At 45.8% G+C, this 26,214-nt stretch overlaps 1 protein-coding gene across 1 annotated transcript in view; it reads left to right on the forward strand.

Moving 5' to 3' along the window:
- Window positions 1–3,005: 3,005 nt before the first annotated feature.
- ptgir (prostaglandin I2 receptor) overlaps window positions 3,006–26,214 on the forward strand; it is a 56,931-nt gene continuing 33,722 nt past the window's right edge. Inside the window, exon 1 of the mRNA XM_055663675.1 lies at window positions 3,006–4,467. Within this exon, the coding sequence (XP_055519650.1) occupies window positions 3,673–4,467 (795 nt within the window). The 5' untranslated portion in view covers window positions 3,006–3,672. The remainder of the gene's footprint in view (window positions 4,468–26,214) is intronic.

The following is a 26,214-nucleotide window of genomic DNA, read 5'->3' on the forward strand; positions in this document are numbered from 1 at the left end:
GAAACATCCTCTCCATGTCCACTCTATCCAGGCCAGTGCAACGGCTATATATGTGAAGGTTGAAGGAACTGCAGAACAGCGATCTGAGGGACCTGGAGGTGGTGTGGTGGGCAAGCCCTTTTTGATGTAGGTGGGGGAAAGCCCTTTAAGGGCTTTGTCGACATAAAAGAGGATCTTGAAATTTATTCGGAACTGCACAGGGAGTTAAACTAAGCTCTGGAAATTCCTCACTGAATCTCTCCAGGCCCTGCGATAATCCCACCTGCATAAAACAGAAATAATTAATAGATAGACACAAAAAGCTGGAGTAACTCAGCAGGACTGGCAGCATCTCTGGAGAGAAGGAATGGGTGACTTTTCAGGTCGAGGCCCTTCATCAGTGCAGTGGAATTAAAAGATATGCAGTTTTAATTCAATATTCATTACAAAATAAGGTGACTTGATTCATGAAAAAAAAAGTGGCACTATTGGAAAAACGCTCCTCACAGTGTTAAAATGACATGTAGTTAAAGTGAATTTAATAGCTGTTTTGCAAAGTACTAAATTCCTTCAGCTACAGGGTATTGACAGCACAGCCTATCTCTGGGGATTGCCCTGCCAATTAAGAGATCAATATGCATAGACTAGAATAATCCCATTCATATACAATGTTTGAGAAAGAACTGCAGATGCTGGAAAAATTGAAGGTGGACAAAAATGCTGGAGGAACTCAGCGGGTGAGGGACTCCTTTGCCAGCTTGTGATCCCTACTCTTCCATTCCCTGCATAGACATGTCCTTATCTAAACGCCTCATCAATGTCACTATCATATCTGTCTCTTATCAACAGCCCTGGCAGCAATTTCCTGGCATTCACCGCCCTCTGTGTGTAGATCTTGCCCCACACATCTCCTTTGTCTCTTTCAAAAAAAGATACAAGGTGGCATAGAAAGACATAGAAAATAGGTGCAGGAGTAGGGGCCATTCGGCCCTTCGAGCCTGCACCACCATTCAATATGATCATGGCTGATCAGGTGCTGGAGGAACTCAGTGAGTCGGGCACTATCTCTGGAGAACTTGGATAGGAGGCATTTCAGGGCATGTCCCTTCTTCAGACTAATGAGGACTTTGGGCCCTTTTTAGTCGAGGCCAATTCACTGGATGCTTTCAAGAGAGTTCGATTTAGCTCTTCGGGCTAACGGAATCAAGGGATATGGGGAAAAAAGTAGGAATGGGATACTGACATTGGATGATCAGCCATGATCATATTGAATGACGGTGCTGGCTGGAAGGGCCGAATGGCTGACTGTGGCACCTATTTTCTATGTTTGTGTATAAAACAGCTTCTGTCTATTCTCCTCTCATCTTACAGTTATGCCCTCTGGTCTTTGACATTCCCACCCTGGAAAAAGGTTCTGACAGTCCACCCTGTCCAAGCCTCTCATAATGTTACATGCGTTTGGTTGAGCTCCCCTCAGCCTCCAATGCTATCGATCCGTCTATCTATTTATCCGTCTGTCTGTCTGTGATATATACACACACATCTCTCTCTCGCTGTCTCTCACCCTCTCCCTCCCATATCCCTCCCTCTGTCTCCCCCTCCCTCCCCCCCACTTTCCTTGCAACATAGAGGCCGTTTGGCCCATCAGATCTCTGCCAACTCAGAGTAGTCTCCTATTCTCCTGTCGATTACCCCTGCAACCTATTCTTCCCATGTCCTGTCACTCCTCACCCCCCCCCCCCCCCCCGATTTCCCGTCCCCCCCCCCCCCCCCCCCCCCCCCCCTCTCTCTCCCCAGTTCCTACCACTTCCCAGCACTGCAATAATGTTTTAAAGATGAACCTCGCTAGGCACAAGCCTACAGGATGTGGGAGAAAAACAGCGCACCCGGGGAAAGCCCCACTGCCACGGGGAGAATGTACAACCCCTGTACAGTCAGCGTCTGAGGTCAGCTCTGAACCTAGTTCTCCCCTCCCTTAAAGCAACCCTTCAAATCCATCTCTTTAGCTGAATAACCATTCACTCTTAGCTTACCTTGACCCCCCCTCTACTCCTGATAAGGGCTTGGTGTCAGATTTGTCTTTGTACAAACGCACTTGTGAAGCTCCCTGCACGGTTTCGCTATGTAACGCCACAACATAAATGCAAACATAAGTTGTTGCTATTAATAAGAGATTAAAACTAGGCTTGACTCTAGAGACAACCCCCTTTCCTTGGAAATATGACTTTTATTTTGCATTCAACTAATTAGACACCACACCCTCTAAAGTTAACCGCCATGTAGCTGAGAGCACGACATTCCCCGAGTACTTCTGACAACATTTACCTTGAGGACACACAAAGCATCATCAACATATTCCAGCAATCAATGGCGCTTGATGAATTTAAGTATGTATTAAGTACCCATTAGGTGTTCATTGGTGTCAGCTGTCCAGGGCCCTGTGAAACGAAGAGCAAGTCGTTTAACATCTCATTGAAAGACAATATCTCAGCCAGTGCGGTATGGTGTCGCAGCGGTAGAGTTGCTGCCTCACAGCGCCAGAGACCCATAGAAACATAGACAATAGGTGCAGGAGTAGGCCATTCGGCCCTTCGAGCCTGCACCGCCATTCAATATGATCATGGCTGATCATCCAACTCAGTATCCTGCACCGCCATTCAATATGATCATGGCTGATCATCCAACTCAGTATCCCATCCCTGCCTTCTCTCCATACCCCCTGACCCCTTTAGCCACAGGGCCACATCTAACTCCCTCTTAAATATAGCCAATGAACTGGCCTCAACTACCTTCTGTGGCAGAGAATTCCACAGATTCACCACTCTCTGTGTGAAAAATGTTTTTCTCATCTCGATCCTAAAAGATTTCCCCCTTATCCTTAAACTGTGACCCCTTGTTCTGGACTTCCCCCAACATCGGGAACAATCTTCCCGCATCTAGCCTGTCCAACACCTTAAGAATTTTGTAAGTTTCTATAAGATCCCCCTCCTCACTCAATCTTCTAAATTCTAGCGAGTATAAGCCAAGTCTATCCAGTCTTTCTTCGTATGAAAGTCCTGACATCACAGGAATCAGTCTGGTGAACCTTCTCTGTACTCCCTCTATGGCAAGAATGTCTTTCCTCAGATTTGGAGACCAAAACTGTACGCAAAACTCCAGGTGTGGTCTCACCAAGACCCCGTACAACTGCAGTAGAACCTCCCTGCTCCTATACTCAAATCCTTTTGCTATGAACTTCAAACCAGCTGGTTTATAAAATGTAATCTGTATAAGCAAACTCTACAAATCTTTCCCCCTGAGTTTAAGTGGCATTTTTTTTGGACTTCGCGGGACGGTATAGCTTTAAGAATTTTTTTAATTCCCCCGTGCGTTTCAGTGTTCTCCCACTGAAACTGTCAGACAACGAGGTCACGCCTACGGTTCTCCGATACAAATGAAGGCGAGTCGCTGACTCCCTTCGCTGTTGCAGTTCAAGAGACCAGATCAGCTCTCCAAACCTCCCTCCCTCTCTCGCTCTCCCACTCGGTCTCTCTCTGTTCGAGTCAATGTCCAGCGCTGACCCCAGAGGGAAGGAGTCGTGTAAGGAGAGTGGACACAGACAAACAGGGCAGCCTGTGTGAACTTTTAGGAAACTTTTTTCTGTGTGTGAGAGAGTGAGAGACAGCGAGAGGAGCGAGGGAAGGCACCACCGCGATGAACGCCTCTTGTAATGTTACCACCCAGATTTCGGGCACCAGTAATCCTCTGGTGAGCATCCTACTGTTCGTGTTGGGTCTGTTGGGGAACCTTCTCGCCTTGATCATCCTCGGTGTACACAGAAAGGAACTCCGGGTCAAATCTTCTGCTTTCTGTATCCTGGTGACCGGCTTGGCTGTCACTGACCTGCTGGGAACTTGCATCCTCAGTCCCATCGTATTTGTTGAATACGCGCAGATGAAGTCCATGATCGGCTTGGTTGAAGGCCGCTCCCTGTGTGACCTCTTCTCCGGCGCTGTCATCTTCTTCGGGCTGGCCCCGACCCTCATTCTGTGCGCCATGGCGGTGGAGCGGTGCCTGGCTATCAGCTACCCTTACTATTACTCCCAACACATCAACAGGGGCTACGCCAAGACTTCCCTGCCCTTGATCTATGTCTTCAGCGCTCTATTCTGCGCCTTGCCCATGATGGGCTTTGGCAAACACAAACAATACTGCCCGGGGACTTGGTGCTTCGTCGAGATGCAGTCCGAGGACATCTCGGTGGTGGCATTCTCGCTGTTGTACGCTAGTCTGATCGCCTTCCTCATCGTGGTCGTCTTGCTGTGTAACGCCTCGGTCATTGTCAGTCTCTGTAAGATGCACAGGGGCCAGAGGAGCAGGAGAGGCTCGGTCCTGTCCTCCAGGAAGCGGAGGAGGAGCGTCTTCGGCCAGAGGGAACTCGAGGTGGACCACCTAATTCTTCTGGCCATGATGACCACCATATTCGGCATTTGCTCCCTTCCCCTGACGGTAAGGTTCCATTTTATCATTCACAAATAAATTGGATAGGTATATGGACGGGTTAGGAATGGAGGGTTATGGTCTGAGTGCAGGTAGATGGGACTAGGTGAGAGTAAGGGTTCGGCAGGGACTAGAAGGGCCGAGATGGCCTGTTTCCCTGCTGTAATTATTATATAGAAACATAGACATAGAAAATAGGTGCAGGAGGACCTTCGAGCCAGCACCGCCATTCACTGTGATCATCCCCAATCAATAACCCGTGCCTGCCTTCTCCCCATATCCCTTGATTTCACTAGCCCCTAGAGCTCTATCTAACTCTCTCTTAAATCCATCCAGTGATTTGGCCTCCACTGCCCTCTGTGGCAGGGAATTCCACCAATTCACCACTCTCTGGGTGAAAAAGATTTTTCTCACCTCAGTTTTAAATGTTATATGTTAAGAAGTGCTTCCTTCTTGGGGGAATCTGATTTTAATAGGAATCTGAGGGGTAACTTTTTCACACAGCCAGACATAAAAACAGTTTGTATCCACGAGTAGTTGCTCTACTCAACAGCCAAAAATCTGTAGCCTCTGGTATTTTGTTGGTTCACATGCTTGATCAATGGTGTTTTATCATTAATGTTTTATTAATGTTTAGTGTTTTCTGAGTCATTCGTAACTGTCACTGTATGTCATGTTGTTACTTGTGGGTGGAGCACCAAGGCAAATTCCTTGTATGTGAATACTTGGCCAATAAACTTACTTACTTACTTACAAGAGGTCGTGTGTGTACGGAACAAGCTGCCAGAGGAGGTGGTTGAGGCAGGGACTATCCCAACGTTTAAGAAACAGTTAGACCAGGTACACGGATAGGACAGGTTTGGAGGGATATGGGCCAAACGCGGGCAGGTGGGACTAGTGTAGATGGGACATGTTGGCTGGTGTGGGCAAGTTGGGCCGAAGGGTTTGTTTCCACAATCTATGACTCTATAATCCCAGCATAAAATAGGCACCATGTGCTTGAGTTGGGGATATCAGGGGATATGGGGAGAAGGCAGGAACGGGGTACTGATTCTGGATGATCAGCCATGATCACATTGAATGGCGGTGCTGGCTCGAAGGGCCGAATGGCCTCCTCCTGCACCTATTGTCTAGTATCTATTGTCTAATTTCACACTTCTACCAAGCCCATTAACCTACAAACCTGCACATCTTTGGAGTGTGGGAGGAAACTGAAGATCTCGGAGAAAACCCACGAGGTCACGGGGAGAACGTACAAACTCCGTACAGACTGCACCCGTAGTCGGGATCGAACTTGGATCTCTGGCGCTGTGAGGCAGCAACTCTACCGCTGCGCCATCTTTGTTGTATACCCCCAATGGCTTGAATTAAGATCAGAGAAGATTGTAACCTGCTCTTAGTGGGGAAATAATGTATCTGATGCTTACATATGTTTTCTCTGAAGTTCATTCTTTGCTTGCGTGGAAGTTAAGCGGAAAGATTGCTGCCCTAATGGAGCAGAATAGTTCAATTTGTGTGAGTATCTTTGATGGATAGCTGTCGCGTGAGAAGATGCCCTATAAATTCTCCTAATGTCAAGGTCTGTTGTCACAACTCGGTGACAAATTGCCTTGTCAGCCCGGTCCTGTGACTTCAAAATAAATTTGGAACCTCTTAACCACGCTGCATCTTTGACATTGAATGACAGCTTTGTAGGATTGTTCCCACAATTAGCAAAGGCAAAAAAAAGGCAGATAAATTCTTCACAAGCTTTCAAAGAGTCTTAATATATATATATATATATTTTTTTTTTTTTTTAAATTAGAAGTACGGCAAATTACAATACTACACAACACCTATATCTTAATACATTTTTTGTACCGCTTCATTTTTTTTTGAGCTTTAAGAAAAAGATAGAAGTAAAGAAAGTAAAGGAGCAGAGAGGTTCTACTGCAGTTGTACAGGGTCTTGGTGAGACCACACCTGGAGTATTGCGTACAGTTTTGGTCTCCAAATCTGAGGAAGGACATTATTGCCATAGAGGGAGTGCAGAGACGGTTCACCAGACTGATTCCTGGGATGTCAGGACTGTCTTATGAAGAAAGACTGGATAGACTTGGTTTATACTCTCTAGAATTTAGAAGATTGAGAGGGGATCTTATAGAAACTTACAAAATTCTTAAGGGGTTGGACAGGCTAGATGCAGGAAGATTGTTCCCGATGTTAGGGAAGTCCAGGACAAGGGGTCACAGCTTAAGGATAAGGGGGAAATCCTTTAAAACCGAGATGAGAAGAACTTTTTTCACACAGAGAGTGGTGAATCTCTGGAACTCTCTGCCACAGAGGGTAGTTGAGGCCAGTTCATTGGCTATATTTAAGAGGGAGTTAGATGTGGCCCTTGTGGCTAAGGGGATCAGGGGGTATGGAGAGAAGGCAGGTACGGGATACTGAGTTGGATGATCAGCCATGATCATATTGAATGGCGGTGCAGGCTCGAAGGGCCGAATGGCCTACTCCTGCACCTAATTTCTATGTTTCTATGTTTCTAAAGAAAGTGCGCAAGAGTCGTGAAGTGCAAGAGTGTTGGGAAAAGAAAGCCCCTTAGAAAAGAAGTTAGAGAAGGAAGTAAAGTGAGAAAATAGACCCTAGAAAAGAAAGAAAAAGAAAATAGGAACAATCGCTCTATTATAACATTAAACTCCGCAGAAAGGGGACTACCAACCAAGTCTGTTTTTGTTGTTTTACCTCCCGTTACCAGGCCCTGATACCATTTATTTATTTATTTGTTTTTTAAAATTACTATTGCACCTCATACTTGTAATAGGTCCAGAAACATAGACCACGTCTTTTGGAATTGGTCTGCTTTACCTGCTAAGAGGAATCTCATCTCTTCCAGATGTAATGTTTCAAACATATTTGATATCCACATTTTTATTGTTGGTGTGGGGGCATTTTTCCAGAATTTAAGTATAAGCTTTTTTCCCATTATTAGCATCTTTTTTTTTTCAAACCTTTTCCACGGTAAAAATCTTTTTTTCTAACCTTTTCCCTTGTATCAATGTTAATTTATCAATTGTGGCTTACCAACATAATGTATACATTCTTGAAGGGTTGGTTCTGTATCGTGCATTTGCAGCATCACGACCGTCCACTCTGGAGCGGAAGGGTTTTTAAAAAGGTTTAGTTTAGAGATACAGCGCGGAAACAGGCCCTAAAGCCCACGCAGTCCGCACCGACCAGCAGTAACACCACCCTACACACACTAGAGACAATTTAACATTCATACCAAGCCGATTAACCTACAAACCTGTACGTCTGGCAAAAACGGGAAAGCAGACTATTATCTAAATGGTGGCCGATTGGGAAAGGGGGAGATGCAGCGAGACCTGGGTGTCATGGTACACCAGTCATTGAAGGTAGGCATGCAGGTGCAGCAGGCAGTAAAGAAAGCGAATGGTATGTTAGCTTTCATTGCAAAAGGATTTGAGTATAGGAGCAGGGAGGTTCTACTGCAGTTGTACAGGGTCTTGGTGAGACCAAACCTGGAGTATTGTGTACAGTTTTGGTCTCCAAATCTGAGGAAGGACATTATTGCCATAGAGGGAGTGCAGAGACGGTTCACCAGACTGATTCCTGGGATGTCAGGACTGTCTTATGAAGAAAGACTGGATAGACTTGGTTTATACTCTCTAGAATTTAGGAGATTGAGAGGGGATCTTATAGAAACGTACAAAATTCTTAAGGGGTTGGACAGGCTAGATGCAGGAAGATTGTTCCCGATGTTGGGGAAGTCCAGAACAAGGGGTCACACAGTTTAAGGATAAGGGGGAAATCTTTTAGGACCGAGATGAGGAAAACATTTTTCACACAGAGAGTGGTGAATCTGTGGAATTCTCTGCCACAGAAGATAGTTGAGGCCACAGTTCATTGGCTATATTTAAGAGGGAGTTAGATGTGGCCCTTGTGGCTAAAGGGATCGGGGGGTATGGAGAGAAGGCAGGTATGGGATACTGAGTCGGATGATCAGCCATGATCATATTGAATGGCGGTGCAGGCTCGAAGGGCCGAATGGCCTACTCCTGCACCTATTGTCTATGTTTCTATGTTTCTATGATTGAACCTGGGTCTCTGGCGCTGTGAGGCAGCAACTCTACCGCTGCACCACCATGCCGCACGGGCTGAGATATTGCCTTTCAATGAGATGTTAAATAACTTGCCTTTTTTGAGTAGGCATGAAAAATGTCTGGCCATTCTCAAAAACACATGGTGGAATTCTGAGCAAGTTTTGCATTTATTTTTACCTACCAGCCATTGGCATCTGGAATGCACTGCTTAAAAAAGGCACTGTAAACTCCGTGACCGTTTGGCATGTCTGCAATCCCCTAGATCTGGATACATGCACATTCCAATTTTCATCACTCTACCTCAGCTGTCAAATCCTAGACTCTGGAACCTCTGCTCTCCTCCTCCTCTCTCCTTGAAGATGCTGTTTAAATCCCACCTCAGAGAAGTTATCTTACGATTGTAAGTAATAGGAACAGAGAATTAGGCCATTCGGCCCATCGCGTCTAGTTTGCCATTCAATCGTGGCTGATCTATCTCTCCCTCCTAACCCCATTCTCCTGCCTTCTCCCCATAACCCCTGACACCCGTACTAATCAAATCTATCTATCTGTGCCTTAAAAATATCCAATGACTTGGCCTCCACAACCTTCTGTGGCAAAGAATTCCACAGATTCACCACCCTCTGACTAAAGAAATTCCTCCTCATCTCCTTGCTAAAGGAACGTCCTTTAAATCTGAGGCTGTGCCCTCTAGTCCTAGACTCTCCCACTAGTGGTAACACCCTCTCCACATCCACTCTATCCAGGCCTTTCATGAAGAAGGGTTTCGGCCCGAAACGTTGCCTATTTCCTTCGCTCCATAGATGCTGCCGCACCCGCTGAGTTTCTCCAGCAATTTTGTCTACCTTCGATTTTCCAGCATCTGCAGTTCCTTCTTGAACCTTTCATGTAATACGTTGGTGTGGCCACATTTCGAGTATTGTGTTCAGTTTTGATCACCATGTTTTAGGAAAGATGTTGTCAAACTTGAAAGGGTTCAGAGAAGATTTACCGGGATGTTGCCAGGAATTGAGGGATTATAAGGGGAGGTTGAGCAGGCTAGGACTTTATTCCATGGAGCACAGGAGGTTGAAGGGCAATCTTATAGAGGTGTACAAAAATCATGAGAGGTATAGATCGGGTAAATTCGATTATTTTGCCAAGTGTAGGGGAATCGAGAACCAGAGTTTGAAGAGGGGAGGACATAATGGGAACCTGAGGAGAAACATTTTTACACAAAGAGTGGTGAATGTATGGAACGAGCTGCCAGAGGAGGTAGTTGAGGCAGCTACTATGACACAGCTCAAGAAAATTTTAGACAGGTACATGGACAGGATAGGTTTCGAGGGATATGGGCCAAAACACATGCAGGTGGGACTAGTGTAGATGGGGCATGTTGGTTGCCGTGGGCAAGTTGGGTTGAAGGCCCTGTATCCGTTCTGTGTGACTCTGTGACCTGCCTTCATATCTGGCTCAGTCAAATTTTCCTACATCCAAAATACTTTCCGAAGCAAGCATTCCTTCCTATTGTTGCTCTTGTGCTTAGATATTAAACAATCTGGCTCTGTACATTCTTCAAGGGAAATATTTAGTTGATTAAAATAAAATTGTATCACCTTTCAATCAGTGGAAGAATGTGGAAACAAAGTTTGGCCTACTACTGCACCTATTTTCTATGTTTCTATGTTTCATTTTCAATCGGCTGATGCAGGTTGCGGAAGCTTGCAAACTGAGCCACCTTGATATACCTTGTACACTCTGGAATTTAGAAGGATATGAGGGGTTCTTAGTGAAACATGTAAGATTATTAAGGGTTTGGACACGCTCGAAGCAGGAAACATGTTCCCGATGTTGGGGGAGTCCAGAACCAGGGGCCACACACACAGTTTAAGAATAAGGGGTAAGCCATTTAGAACGGAGACGAGGAAACACTTTTTCACCCAGAGAGTTGTGAGTCTGTAGAATTCTCTGCCTCAGAGGCCGGTGGAGGCCGGTTCTCTGGATGCTTTCAAGAGAGAGCTAGATAGGGCTCTTGAAGATTGCAGAGTTGGAGGATATGGGGAGAAGGCAGGAACGGGGCACTTCTTCTTCTTGTGTATGGCGTGCACAGCCTAAAGTTGTACGACAACTTGTTCTACTTGATCCTATTTGATTGTGCACGCCGGGTTGATTGCATTCGTCGAAACAGGGCGGACCACGTGAAGGTTGCAATTTCCCACCCCAAACGGGGTACTGATTGTTAGGGAAGTCCAGGACATGGGGGTCACAGCTTAAGGATAAAGGGGAAATCCTTTAAAACCGAGATGAGAAGAACTTTTTTTTTTTCACGCAGAGAGTGGTGAATCTCTGGAACTCTCTGCCACAGAGGGTAGTTGAGGCCAGTTCATTGGCTATATTTAAGAGGGAGTTAGATGTGGCCCTTGTGGCTAAGGGGATCAGGGGGTATGGAGAGAAGGCAGGTACGGGATACTGAGTTGGATGATCAGCCATGATCATATTGAATGGCGGTGCAGGCTCAAAGGGCCGAATGGCCTACTCCTGCACCTAATTTCTATGTTTCTATGTTTCTATGATCACATTGAATGGCGGTGCTGCCTTGAAGTGCCGAATGGCCTAATTCTGCACCTATTGTCTATTGTCCATTAAACGGAACTGATCATCTACTGGGCTCCAGCTGTTGGACAATGTAGCATTTTACAGAATATTTGTGATCGAATGATGTGGAATTTCTGTTGCGTTGTATCATGCAGCCGGCTTCATATCCCTCCACAGTCCAGCTGTGTTTATCACTCAGCACCAAGTTGCTGCTTGACATCGCCTGTTCAACGTCTTGTTCATTAAGCATGAAGTGGCATGATGTACACCACGGCAAGATTACCAGCAATGAAAGCTGCTTCAGAGCACAGCGTGGTGGAGGTGGGCATGTTCATAAACGATACAAGCAGAATGAGACCATTTGGCCCATTGAATCCACTCCGCCATTCAATCTTCTTCTTAGCGTGCACAGCCTAAAGGGCCAGTCCCACCTTCACAACCTAATTCACAACCTTTGCCCTTGACTCATACTCGCAGCAAGGTCCTCACAAAGTAATAGGTAGGTGGTAGCAGGCAGTGATGCTAGTCATAGATACTCGTGGCATCAAGTAGGTCGGGGCGTTTTTCTAGCCTGATGAAAAATGCCCACGAGTAAAAATGGTCGTGATGTTTTTTTTAAGGCTCGAAAATTCTAGGCTAGATTTAAGGCTAGAAAATAAGGCTATAGATTCACATTGAGGGGGTCTGTGAAAATGTTTTCATTGAAATGGGAACCCTTTTTATCATACTTTGAGGGTCTAAAGGAACTAACTATTGACTGAGGGCACTTGATAGTAAGTGGGGAGCCACATTTATTCTTTTTTGTTACTGTACTATTGTTAAAATGTGCATTTGCCCAACGCATCACCAGTTCCTCGCTCCCCTCCATTGAGTCTGTCCAAAGCAAGCGCTGTCTGCGGAGGGCGCTCAGCATCGCCAAGGACTGCTCTCACCCCAACCATGGACTGTTTACCCTCCTACCATCCGGGAGGCGCTACAGGTCTCTCCGTTGCCGAACCAGCAGGTCGAGGAACAGCTTCTTTCCAGCTGCTGTCACTCTACTCAACAACGTACCTCGGTGACTGCCAATCACCACCCACCCCCCCCCCCCCCCCCCCCCCCGGACACTTATTATTATTTATTCAAATCGTTTGCTATGTCGCTCTTCCAGGGAGATGCTAAATGCATTTCGTTGTCTCTGTACTGTACACTGACAATGACAATTAAAATTGAATCTGAATCTGAGGATTTGATTTAGTGATATACTTGTATTGTGAAAACATTAGCTGCCAAGGGGTGTTTGGGGAGGGTGGGTTAGGGTTATTTTTTAAATTATTATTTATAATAAAACAAAATGGAGGGAAATTTAATGCCATACATCAGATGTACTGCCATTTTTTTTCCTCCAATAAAAATAATTAAAAAATTAAATAAAAAAATAAAAAAAGATTGAGAATTAGGTCTTGAAAGTTGGACAGTGTCCTTAAAGCTGTCGGACGACTTGTTCTGTTTGATTGTGCACGCCAGGTTGATTGCATTCATCGAAACAGGGCGGGCCACGTGAAGGTTGCAACCTCCCATCCCGCCATTCAATCATGGCTGATATTACCTTCCTTCCGAACCCCATTCTCCTGCCTTCTCCCCATAACTCCTGACACCAGTAACAATCAAGAATTTATCTACCGCTGCCTTAAAATTGACACGGCCTCCACAGCTTTCTGTGGCAATGAATTCCACAGATTTAGCGCAATGAGTCTGCTGAGGGGGTGAGATATTCAGCCTTACGAAATGGTTTTCGAGACTCGCAAAAGATGTTATCTGATGCATGCTTTCCTAGAACAGTTAGTATTCTGACAGAGTTTCCCCACCCACACACTTCACTCACCTCTATATCAATCCCAGACATCTATGAATAAGCCATTATCTCTTCCCTGAGTTTATGTTTAGAGATACAGCGCGGAAACAGGCCCTTCAGCCCACCGAGTCTGCGCCGACCAGCGATCCCTGTCACACAATAGACAATAGGTGCAGGAGTAGAGGCCATTCGGCCCTTCGAGCCAGCACCGCAATTCAATGTGACCATGGCTGATCATCCCCAATCTGTACCCCGTTCCTGCCTTCTCCCCATACCCCCTGACACCGCTATCTTTAAGAGCCCTATCTAGCTCTCTCTTGAAAGCATCCAGAGAACCGGCCTCCACCACCCTCTGAGGCAGAGAATTCCACAGACTCTCCACTCTCTGTTAGAAAAAGTGTTTCCGTTCTAAATGGCTTACCCCTTATCCTTAAACTGTGGCCCCTGGTTCTGGACTCCCCCAACATCGGGAACATGTTTCCTGCCTCTAGCGTGTCCAAACCCTTAATAATCGTAGGTCTGAAGAAGGGTTTCGGCCTGAAACGTTGCCTCTTTCCTTCGCTCCATAGATGCTAAGTTAAGTTAAGTTTCTCCAGCATTTTTGTCTACCTTAATAATCTTATATGTTTCAATAAGATCCTCTCTCATCCTTCTAAACTCCAGAGTGTACAAGCCCAGCCGCTCCATTCTCTCAGCATATGACAGTCCCGCCATCCCGGGAATAAACCGTGTAAACCTACGCTGGGCTCCCAGTACTATCGTATACACCAGCGACAATTTACAATCTTTACTGAATCCAATCAACCTGTACGTCTTTGGAGTGTGGGAGGAAACTGGAGCACCTGGGGGAAACCCACGCGATCAGAGGGAGGACGTGCAAACTCCGAACAGACAGCACCCGTAGTCAGGATCGAACCGGGGTCCCTGGCGCTGTAAGGCAGCAACTCTACCGCTGCGCTACCGTGCTGCATCCATCAAAACCACAGCCCTGATCTCTCACTCTTTATATAGCCTCCCTCGCTCCAAATAGATTCTATTCCCTGCCCCCATATTAGCCTCATACTAACATATATGTATTCAGAACGTTTTTTTTCTCTCTGTAGAAAGTTCAATTCCTGGGAACATTCACAACACTGAGATATTTCTAATGTAAACTTCTTGAATGCGCCTCATCAAAAGGTTGTGGACAGTCTGCCACCGAGTGTGTTCAAATCCGCAATTGTTCGTGGTTTGGTCACTCAGAACCTCAGTGTCTAAGGGGATCGAGCTGCAAAGGGACATAATGAATCACCTTATAGATAGGCAGAGCAGACCCAAGACCTCTAATGTCTTCTGCTTCCGTTTCTTATGCCCCTGTCCCACTTGGGAAACCTGAACGGAAACCTCTGGCGACTTTGCGCCCCACCCAAGGTTTCCGTGCGGTTCCCGGAGGTTGCAGGTGGTTGCCGGAGGTTGCAGGTAGTGGAAGCTGGTAGGGAGACTGACAAAAACCTCCGGGAACTGCACGGAAACCTTGGGTGGGGCGCAAAGTCTCCTCGGGTTTCCTAAGTGGGATGGGGGAAGCTAATTCCGCAATCCGCTATCTTTGTACCAATCGCCAAAAATTCCTGCTACCCCATTTGCAAGTTCGCGAGTTATGGGAGCAGAATGAGGCCATTCGGCCCATCGCGTCCACTCTGCCTATCCACCTAATCATGGCTGATCTCTGCCTCCTAATCCCATTTTCCTACCTTCTCCCCATAACCCTTGACCCCTACCCATTCTAGTCAGGAATTTGTCTATCTCTGCCTCAAAAATGTCCACTGACTTGTCCTCCACATCCCTCACAGACCACAGTTCCACAGATTAACCACCCATACCTTTAGAGAAACATAGAAACATAGACAATAGGTGCAGGAGTAGGCCATTCTTCCCTTCGAGCCTGCACCGCCATTCAATATGATCATGGCTGATCATCCAACTCAGTATCCCGTCCCTGCCTTCTCTCCATACCCCCTGATCCCTTTAGCCACAAGGGCCACATCTAACTCCCTCTTAAATATAGCCAATGAACTGTGTGGCCTCAACTACCTTCTGTGGCAGAGAATTCCACAGATTCGCCACTCTCTGTGTGAAAAATGTTTTCCTCGTCTCGGTCCTAAAAGATTTCGCCCTTATCCTTAAACTGTGTGGGCCCTTGTTCTGGAAGAGAGTGAGATAAGATTGTAAGTATGTGAAAGAGTGATCAAAAGAGACCCTTAGACACAAAACATTCAAAAAAGAATTAAGAAGTAAGCCATAGAAAAAGAAAAAGAGGAAAAGAAAGCAGGAGATATATTAAAAGTTAAAAAAAGAAATAAAAGGGATATACTGTACCAACATTGTATTTTTCCCCACCCCTCAGGTCCTGAAACCATTTATTGTCAGCATTCTGTTGCACCTTATACTTGTAGTAAGTCAATAAATGGGGACCAAATCTTTTGGAAATGGTCTGAAGATATGAAATTCCTTCCAGACTTCCCTCTTATCCTTAAACTGTGTGACCCCCTGTTCTGGACTTCCCCAACATCGGGAACAATCTTCCTGCATCTAGCCTGTCCAACCCCTTAAGAATTTTGTAAGTTTCTATAAGATCCCCCCCTCAATCTTCTAAATTCTAGCAAAGTCTTTCTTCATATGAAAGTCCTGCCATCCCAGGAGAAGAGTCTCGACCCGAAACGTCACCCGTTCCTTCTCTCCAGAGATGCTGCCCTGTCCAGCCGAGTTACTCCAGCATTTGTGTCCACCTTCGATTTAAACCAGCATCTGCAGTTCCTTCAGATTCAGATTCAGATTCAATTTTAATTGTCATTGTCAGTGTACAGTACAGAGACAACGAAATGCATTTAGCCTCTCCCTTGAAGAGCGACATAGCAAACGATTTGAAAATAAATAATAATAAGTGTCCGGGGGGGGGGGGGGGGGGGGTGATTGGCAGTCACCGAGGTACGTTGTTTAGTAGAGTGACAGCCGCCGGAAAGAAGCTGTTCCTCGACCTGCTGGTTCGGCAACGGAGTGACCTGTAGCGCCTCCCGGATGGTAGGAGGGTAAACAGTCCATGGTTGGGGTGAGAGCAGTCCTTGGCGATGCTGAGCGCCCTCCGCAGACAGCGCTTGCTTCCTACACATAGATGGAAAGGAGGTTGGTTTGTGCGATGGGAGAGAGGAGACGAGGGTTAGTAAGGACTATAAATGCCGGCCTTGGATGAATTATTGTGCAATTATTGTTCAACAGAGATTAATATTCTCTTCGAGCAAAACCAATTCCGAGCTGACGTGATTGATTGGAAAAAGTATCTAGGTTTATCTCCTGTTGCTTCAGATGGAGAGAGTTGTAAATGCCACTTGCAACTTAGTGTCTCAATTTAATACCAGCATCAGCCGGACCTGCATTTGAGTTTGAGCATCAAATTTATTTGACCAAGCCGCAGGAAGAGACATTTACAGTGATGTAATTAAGATTATAAAGTGGACTGCGGAGTTGATGGATAAGTAGATTGCAGTGCTGGCAATTATGGTGTCAGAGATTCATCGATTCATGAAATCAAGCTCTTTGGATCATTCAATTTTGACTGATTTATCAAGCACATTTTTACAGTCTGAAGAAGGGGCTTGACCCGAAACATTACCCCTTCCTTCTCTCCAGAGATGCTGCCTGTCCCGCTGAGTTATGCCCCTGTCCCACTTGGGAAACCTGGACGGAAACCTCTGGAGACTTTGCGCCCCACCCAAGGTTTCCGTGTGGTTCCCGGAGGTTGCGGAGGTTGCAGGTAGTGGAAGCAGGTAGGGAGACTGACGAAAACCTCCGGGAACCGCACGGAAACCTTGGGTGGGGCGCAAAGTCTCCAGAGGTTTCCGTCTAGGGTTCCCAAGTGGGACAGGGGGCATAACTCCAGCATTTTGTGTCTACAAAACCATAATTCCTTTTTTATACTCCACGTATTTCACTCAACTCCTGCCAGATTGCAGCACCCATCTACACATCAGGAGGTCAATTAACCGACCACTTTAGGATGTGAGAGGAAACATAGAAACATAGAAACATAGAAATTAGGTGCAGGAGTAGGCCATTCGGCCCTTCGAGCCTGCACCACCTTTCAATATGATCATGGCTGATCATCCAACTCAGTATCCCGTACCTGCCTTCTCTCCATACCCCCTGATCCCCTTAGCCACAAGGGCCACATCTAACTCCCTCTTAAATATAGCCAATGAACTGTGGCCTCAACTACCCTCTGTGGCAGAGAGTTCCAGAGATTCACCACTCTCTGTGTGAAAAAAGTTCTTCTCATCTCAGTTTTAAAGGATTTCCCCCTTATCCTTAAGCTGTGACCCCTTGTTCTGGACTTCCCTAACATCGGGAGCAATCTTCCTGCATCTAGCCTGTCCAACCCCTTAAGAATTTTGTAAGTTTCTATAAGATCCCCTCTCAATCTCCTAAATTCTAGAGAGTATAAACCAAGTCAATCCAGTCTTTCTTCATAAGACAGTCCTGACATCCCAGGAAACTGGAGACCCTTCTTTCCCCTCCCCCACCTACCCCGCATCAGTCTGAAGAAAGGTCTCGACCCGAAACGTCACCTATGCCTTCGCTCCATAGATGCTGCCTCGCCCGCTAGGTTTCTCCAGCTTTTCTGTCTTCCTTTGTAACTCCTTTCCAAACCCTTTCAAGCTTGACAATATCTTTCCTATAACTAACATGGTGCCCAGAACTGAACACAATATTCTAAATGCGGCCTCACCAACGTCTTATACAACTGCAACATGACCTCCCAACTTCTATACTCAATACTCTGACTGATGAAGGTCAAAGTCCTAAACAATTCTCTCAATTTTGTGCACCATACTTAATGCTTACAGTGTGGTCTCCTCTACATAGCCGCAACCCAAATGCAGATTTGATGTCTAGCACTAGTTAAGTTACAAGGGTGACCTCAAACTTCCTTTACAGCTATCTCTTTAATTTTCCATCCTGCTCAGCTGCTAATCTCCTGCGCTGTTACAATGATCTGCGATGCAACAGAAACAGCATCTCACCTTCCAACTGCACGTGTTAGTAGGTTTGTAGATCACAGCGCAGGAGGATGTGTGATGATCTTATCGAGGTGTATAAAATCATCAGGGTGTTTGGTGTGTGTGTGTGTGTGCGTGGAACAAGCTGCCAGAGGAGGTAGTTGAGGCTGGGACTATCCCAACATTTAAGAAACAGTTAGACGGGTACATGGACAGGACAGGACAGGTTTGGAGGGATATGGGCCAAATGCGAGCAGGTGGCATTACTGCAACTGGGACATGTTGGCCGGTGTGGGAATGGTTATTAAAACTTTAAATATCTAACGATATAGCATTGAAATAAAGATTTGGCCAGTATTGTACTGAATGGTGAAGCAGGTTTTTAGGCCTGAATGGCCTACCATGTTTTTATGGGTCTCCAAACCACTGTGAGATAAAACTTGCTTAGAGTTTAGAAGGATGAGGGGGGGACCTCATTGAGATGGTGAAAGGCTTGGATAGATGTGGAGAGGATATTTCCAATAGTGGGAGAGTGTAGGAGTAGAGGCCGCAGCCTCAGAATTAAAGGACATTCCTTTAGGAAGGAGATGAGGAGAAATTTCTTTAGTCGGAGGGTGGTGAATCTGTGGAATTATTTGCCACAGAAGGCTGTGGAGGCCAAGTCAGTGGATATTTTTAAGGCAGAGATGGATGGATTCTTCATTAGTACGGGTGTCAGGGGTTATGGGGAGAAGGCAGGAGAATGAGGTTAGGAGGGAGAGATAGATCAGATTGAATGATGGAGTAGACTTGATGGGCCGAATGGCCTAATTCTGCTCCCCTCACATTCCTTTAGGACATTCCTTTAGGAAGGAGATGAGGAGAAATGTCTTTAGTCAGAGGGTGGTGAATCTGTGGAATTCTTTGCCACAGTGGAGGCCAAGTCAATGGGTATTTTTAAGGCAGAGATGGATAGATTCTTGATTAGTACGGGTGTCAGGGGTTATGGGGAGAAGGCAGGAGAATGGGGGTTTGAGAGGGAGAGGTAGATCAGCCATGATTGAATGGCGGAGTAGACCTGATGGGCCGAATGGCCTAATTCTGCTCCCCTCACCTATGAACATATGACGTTTCATTTTAACTTTGAATTAAAATGTTAAGTAAATCTTTTCTAATTGAACATTGGTTTAATGATCCACATAATGCCACAGTGAATCCCATTTATGTTTCTGGTCTGCGGGTCAATTGTTTCACTTGGGACGAGCACAGCTGTCGCAAGGGACTTGAAGCTGGAATTTGTAATGGAGCGGTAAATGAGATTGAATCTTTACGAGAATCAGGAATTTTAAGGACGCATTCACTAACTTGGGCCAAAGATGATGCAGGGAAACCATTCAGAAATTCCCAAAGCAAGCGCTGTCAAAACGGGAGTAATCCTCTGGAAACAATTGGGCATCAGGAATGGTTAAAATGCTGGGGAATTCCTGGGAACTTCACAACAAAATGCACAGCAAGTGGGCTACTCATCCTGGTCGAACACACTGCCTATTATGGTACTGTGCCATGCGCAAACTCCCTCGTCTAAGTCTGAGTCGGGATGGCCAACTCCGAGGAAACAGAGAAACATGGAATACAGGTGCAGGAGTAGGCCATTCGGCCCTTCATAGAAACATAGACATAGAAACATAGAAATTAGGTGCAGGAGTAGGCCATTCGTTGATAGTTATATGGATGGGAAGGGAATGGAGGGTTATGGTCTGAGCGCAGGTATATGGGACTAGGGGAGATTATGTGTTCGGCACGGACTAGAAGGGTCGAGATGGCCTGTTTCCGTGCTGTAATTGTTATATGGTTATATATGGTTATTCGGCCCTTCGAGCCTGCACCGCCATTCGATATGATCATGGCTGATCATCCAACTCACTATCCCGTACCTGCCTTCTCTCCATACCCTCTGATCCCCTTAGCCACAAGGGCCACATCTAACTCCCTCTTAAACATAGCCAATGAACTGTGGCCTCAACTACCCTCTGCGGCAGAGAGTTCCAGAGATTCACCACTCTCTGTGTGAAAAAAGTTCTTCTCATCTCAGTTTTAAAGGATTTCCCCCTTATCCTTAAGCTGTGACCCCTTGTCCTGGACTTCCCTAACATCGGGAACAATCTTCCTGCATCTAGCCTGTCCAACCCCTTAAGAATTTTGTAAGTTTCTATAAGATCCCCCCTCTCAATCTTCTAAATTCTAGAGAGTATAAACCAAGTCTATCCATTCTAGAGAGTATAAACCAAGTCTATCCATTCTAGAGAGTATAAACCAAGTCTATCTTCGAGCCAGCACCGCCATTCAGTATGATCATGGCTCATCATGAGGTGAAAGTTTGCAACCTTCACCGTGGTCCGACCTTTTTCAACGAATGCAATCAACCTCCCGCGCACAATCAAATAAGATCAAAGAGAACAAGTTGTCTGTCTGACAACTTTCATGCCATACGCAAGAAGAAGAAGAAGATGGCTGATCATCTAAAATCAGTACCCCGTTCTTGATTTTTTCCCCCATATCCCTTGATTCCGTTATCTAACTCTCTCTTGAAAATGTGGTGAATCTCTGGAACTCTCTGCCACAGAAGGTAGTTGAGGCCACAGTTCATTTGCTACATTTAAGAGGGAGTTAGATGTGGCCCTTGTTCAAACAAGGGGACATGACTTGAGAATTAAGGGACTGAAGTTTAGGGGTAACATGAGGGGGAACTTCTTTACTCAGAGAGCGTTAGCTGTGTGGAATGAGCATCCAGTGAAGGTGGTGGAGGCAGGTTCGTTTTTATCATTTAAAAATAAATTGGATAGTTATATGGATGGGAAGGGAATGGAGGGTTATGGTCTGAGTGCAGGTATATGGGACTAGGGGAGATTATGTGTTCGGCACAGACTAGAAGGGTCGAGATGGCCTGTTTTTGTGCTGTAATTGTTATATGGTTATATGGTGGCTAAAGGGATCAGGGGGTAGGCAGGTACAGGATACCGAGTTGGATGAACAGCCATGATCATATTGAATTGTGGTGCAGGCTCAAAGGGCCGAATGGCCTACTTCTGCACCTATTATCCATGTATCTATGAAAACATCCAGTGAATCGGCCTCCACTGCCTTCTGTGGCAGAGAATTCCACAGATTCACAACTCTCTGGGTGAAAAAGTTTTTCTCATCTCAGCCCTAAATGGCCCGCCCCTTATTCTTAACCTGTGACCCCTGGTTCTAGATTCTTAAACTGTGACCCCTGGTTCTAGATTCTTGAACTGTGACCCCTTGTAGCTAATACCTCTATTCCAGACGGCCTTCTGGTAAACCTCTTCTCTCTCTGCAAAACCTCCATATCCTTCTTGTAATGGAAAGGCCAGAGCTGTACACAATATTCCAAATGCGGCCTCACCCAAGAAGTGTGTAGGAAGGAACTGCAGATGCTGGTTTACACCGAAGATAGATAGAGAATGCTGGAGTAACTCAGCGGGGACAGGCAGCATCTCTGGAGAGAAGGAATGGGCGATGTTTCGGGTCGGGACCCGTCTTCAGACGGTCTTGCCTGTGCATCCAGCTTGCCCGAGAGTGGAATTAGTTTGTAAGGTGGAGATCGAAAGATGAAGTTGCGTTGTGGTTGTGGGGAAAATGGCGAAATCACCCTGTCAGGCTTAAATGACTCATTGTCCCGAGAGTATGACTTCTATTTTTAGACTCTTCAGCCTGGGGAGTCGAGCAGAGAACTAGGAGGCATAGATTTCAGATGATGGGAGAGGTTTAAAGGATATCTGGGGGGTACTTTTTTTTCACACGGAAGGTGGTGGTGAATATTTGTAACAAGCTGCCTGAGGAGGTGGTGGGGGAAGATGTTATTGCATTGTTACGAAGGTCAGATTCTTGGTTAGAACAAGTGTAGAAGGATATGGGGCAAACGAGAGTGGCATAGGTAGGCATGATAGGCAAGGTGGACTCAAGTGTCCCTGTCTGGTCCCTATGTTTCAACGATTCTATGCATCTGTGTATCCTCTCTGCCCAGCCCCCTGAAATTTAAATTTTGTCACTGAGTGCTCGAAGATAGACACAAAATGCTGGAATGACTCAGCGGGACAGGCAGCATCTCTGAAGAGAGTTAGAAGGGTCTATCCTAGTGGTGGTGAACCTAAGGCCTTCTAGGCCATTAAGTGCGGCCTTTTGAATGAATCAAAATTTTGCAGAAACATTTTGTTTGTCAGGGGTTGGAGAGGCTAGATGCAGGAAGATTGCTCCCGATGTTGGGGAAGTCCAGGACAAGGGGTCACAGCTTAAGGATAAGGGGGAAATCCTTTAAAACCGAGATGAGAAGACCTTTTTTCACACAGAGAGTGGTGAATCTCTGGAACTCTCTGCCGCAGAGGGTAGTCGAGGCCACAGTTCATTGGCTATATTTAAGAGGGAGTTGGATGTGGCCCTTGTGGCTAAGGGGATCAGAGGGTATGGAGAGAAGACAGGTACAGGATACTGAGTTGGATGATCAGCCATGATCATATTGAATGGCGGTGCAGGCTCGAAGGGCCGAATGGCCTACTCCTGCACCTAATTTCTATGTTTCTATGTTTTATTATTTTAATTTTAATCTTAAAATGAAAGTATTTAAAAATACCAAAGAGTAAACGAATATTCAACAAAATAATCCTCCCAGACTGGCGACCAAACAGGGACTTTGACTGACATCGGGAGGAGTTCAGGGGAGAGATAAGACTTTGCCTTCCATCACAGTGAGGAGGAGATTCACTCTGATGGATGTTTGTGTAAATTGTGTTGTGTCTTGGTTCTTTTTTCTTGTGTGTATGACTGCAGAAACTAAATTTCGTTTGAAGAGGTCAAATGATAACAAATAAATTGTATTGTAAAACATTAGTAAGTCAAGAGGGCTACTTTAACACTTGATATGCTCATGATTTAGTTCGAATGCGGCTCTAGAATGTACGTTAACTTTGACATGCACGAGAAATGCTTTCTTGCTTTTCAACCACTTATTGCTGCGAACTGCATTCTCTTACCTAACCCAAATCAAGATGCCCTTAAGGTCACAAGTGACGGATACCCATCTAGAAGATCAGCTGAAACTGCGTACCTCCATGTTACAACTATATATTCAAATGCTTTCCCACAAAAAGCAGTCACAACAAACTCATTAGAAGGTTAATTAACCTTAGAATTAACATTTTTTGAAGTTAGTACATAGTAGTTAGAATTTTACAAAATAATGTACATTTTGAAGTATATCTAATTGAAGCTTCTTGGATGCGGCCTTATTAGATTACAGCTAACTTAATGCGGCTTTCAACATGAAAAGGTTCCCCACCCCTGGTCTATCCTAATATTAGACAGGTACATGGATAGGACGGGTTTGGGGGGACGTGGACCAAACGCAGGCAGGTTGGACTAGTGTAGTTGGGACATGTTATAACCATATAGCCATATAACAATTACAGCACGGAAACAGGCCATCTCAGCCCTACAAGTCCGTGCCAAACAATTATTTTCCCTTAGTCCCACCTGCCTGCACTCATACCATAACCCTCCATTCCCTTCTCGTCCATATACCTATCCAATTTATTTTTAAATGATAAAATTGAACCTGCCTCCACCACTTCCACTGGAAGCTCATTCCACACAGCTACCACTCTCTGAGTAAAGAAGTTCCCCCTCATGTTACCCCTAAACTTCTGTCCCTTAATTCTGAAGTCATGTCCTCTTGTTTGAATCTTCCCTATTCTCAAAGGGAAAAGCTTGTCCACATCAACTCTGTTTATCCCTCTCATCATTTTAAAGCTATGTTGGGGATAGTATAGCTTGGCCGGTGTGGGCAAGTTGGGCCGAAGGGCCTGTTCCCACACTGTATCACTCTGTGACTATGACTGTCATCAGAGATGAAAAAGAAATGAACACGAGAGGTTGTTTTAAGGAACTGAGCTTTGATGTGACTCAATTCATTCCCTTTGGTCTCACTGTTCCATTTGCTCTGTTGCTGTTGTATTACCGAGATGAGCTTTTCCGTCTGTAAAAGCATGTTGATATATACACAGTGCTGTTGAGTAATTAATTGCACAATGGGATTAATGTAGGGAACAGAAATTACCTGAACCTCTGCCAATTTCTTTGATCTGAGTCAATGATTTATATAAGCAGAAACCCGATGGAATAAACGCAGTCCCCAAAGATAATACACGATCCCAATCGAGCCGTCCACAGTGTACAGATACGTGAGAAACGGAATATCGTGAATGACATTAATTGCAAGATAAATCCAGTAAAGTTTCATCAAAGATAGTCTGAGGGTCTCCAATGAGGTGGATAGGGTCCCCAATGGGGTAGATGGGGTCTTCAATGGGGTATATAGCCTGTTGCAGTGGGACTCGGAGCTGTTGCAGTGGGACTCGGAGCTGTTGCAGTGGGACTCGGAGCTGTTGCAGTGGGACTCGGAGCTGATGCAGCGGGACTCAGAGCTGATGCAGCGGGGCTCGGAGCTGAGGCTGCGGGACTCGGAGCTGAGGCTGTGTTGGGCCGACTCGGAGCTGAGACGGCGTTCCGGCTTTCGGCAGCGGCGACATCACCACGGTGGTCCGCTGGACTGGAGAGCGGCATCTCCGGCCTGGATCGATCGCTGCATGATCAGCCTCTCAAAGCACTTCATCACCACCGGCGTTAGTGCCATAGTCAATGAGGCACGTCACCTTACTCTTCTTGGGCACTGGTATAATTGATGCCCTTTTAAAGCAGGTGGGGACCTCAGACCTCAGAAGTGAGAGGCCATTCCTTCTCTCCAGAGATGCTGCCTGTCCCGCTGAGTTACTCCAGCTTTTAGCATCTAACATTACGCTCTTGTTCTTCCCTGCCCTGCCAGAAGAAATATTCTCTCTCTCTCACTGCACCCCATAAAAAATCCTTGCAATTCACTTTTTTGTTAAACTTACTAACTCGTAGAACGAGGGTGGTGCTGGGAATAGGCACATAAAGCTGGAGTAACTTGTAGATGTACAAATTGGTGGTTAGATTTTGACAGGGGCTAGGGGGAGAAGGCAGGAGGAGGGAAAGATGGATCAGCCATTCCATTTCCACCTGTTTGTTTGCTCCACGGATGCTGCCTGGCCTGGTGAGATATTCCAGCATTTTGAGTCTATCCAAAGCTTCGTGCCATTCAGCCTTAACATGCAAAACAAAATGAGCACAGGGGTGATGCTCCAAATAATACTCTGTAGCAGCGCCTGTTAGCGCACGCAGATATCGAACCCGGCGTTCAGGAACCGCGGTCACGTGACTCAGGGTTGTTGTTTTCGCGCGGTTTTCCCCCTGCGCACGTTAGTTCAGCGCTGACCCCCCCGATGTGGCCAGACGTGTCTGTTAAACCTGTCTGCTGCAACTTGAACTTTCGAATAAAGTTACGTTGGAAAACACAGTAGTCCTTTATCAGACCGCCAAAACTCAAAACTATTTTATTAATGAGCATAAGCTGCCTTGTAAATGAGCGCTCTGAATCCAAGCTCAGCGGGGACTTCAAAGGCACTTGCAAAGTTTAGGGATAGAATTGGCAAGAATCAGCACATTGCCCGGAACAACCAAATGCCAATAGCCAACATAATGCCAAGTCGGACAGCCACACATCATGCCTCTGCTTGTGACCAAAGATCTTTGCTTGTGACATGGCTACCAAAGATCTTCGAGCTGAGCTCTGCTATAAGATCTTTGATGGCTACTGGGCTGACTCATTCAACCTAAACCTTCCCATTTGACACGCATTCCTTCACCAACCCCAACGCATAGTTGGGACGCGCTGACTTCCCACTGCCAGTTTCCAATCAGGACATGGAACATTTGATGTTTAAACAAACTAATTAAGAAAACACATGACCTCACAGGAGGAAAACAGAGCAATTATAATATCAATGACCCTGCTCAAGTACGTGTTTGATACTTTAACAGGCTCCATATGGTGAGCTTCACTCCCAGGGTAGTCACGTATTTTGAACCTACAGCTTGAGGTAACGAGAGACTGTGACATTATTGCCATCCATTGAAAAAGCTGTAGCCAATATGTTAGGCAAACGGCAAAGCAGTGTAGTTTATTGTCACGTGTACTCAAGAGTGGAACTCGCTATAAAACATGGAGGGGACGGGGACAGAATTTTTTGGGACGGGGCATAACTGTCACCACCTCCATTCTATCTTTGTCCTGCCCCCTCCCCTA

This window comes from Leucoraja erinacea, chromosome 38 (genome assembly GCF_028641065.1).
Source record: "Leucoraja erinacea ecotype New England chromosome 38, Leri_hhj_1, whole genome shotgun sequence".
Lineage (NCBI taxonomy): Eukaryota > Metazoa > Chordata > Chondrichthyes > Rajiformes > Rajidae > Leucoraja > Leucoraja erinaceus.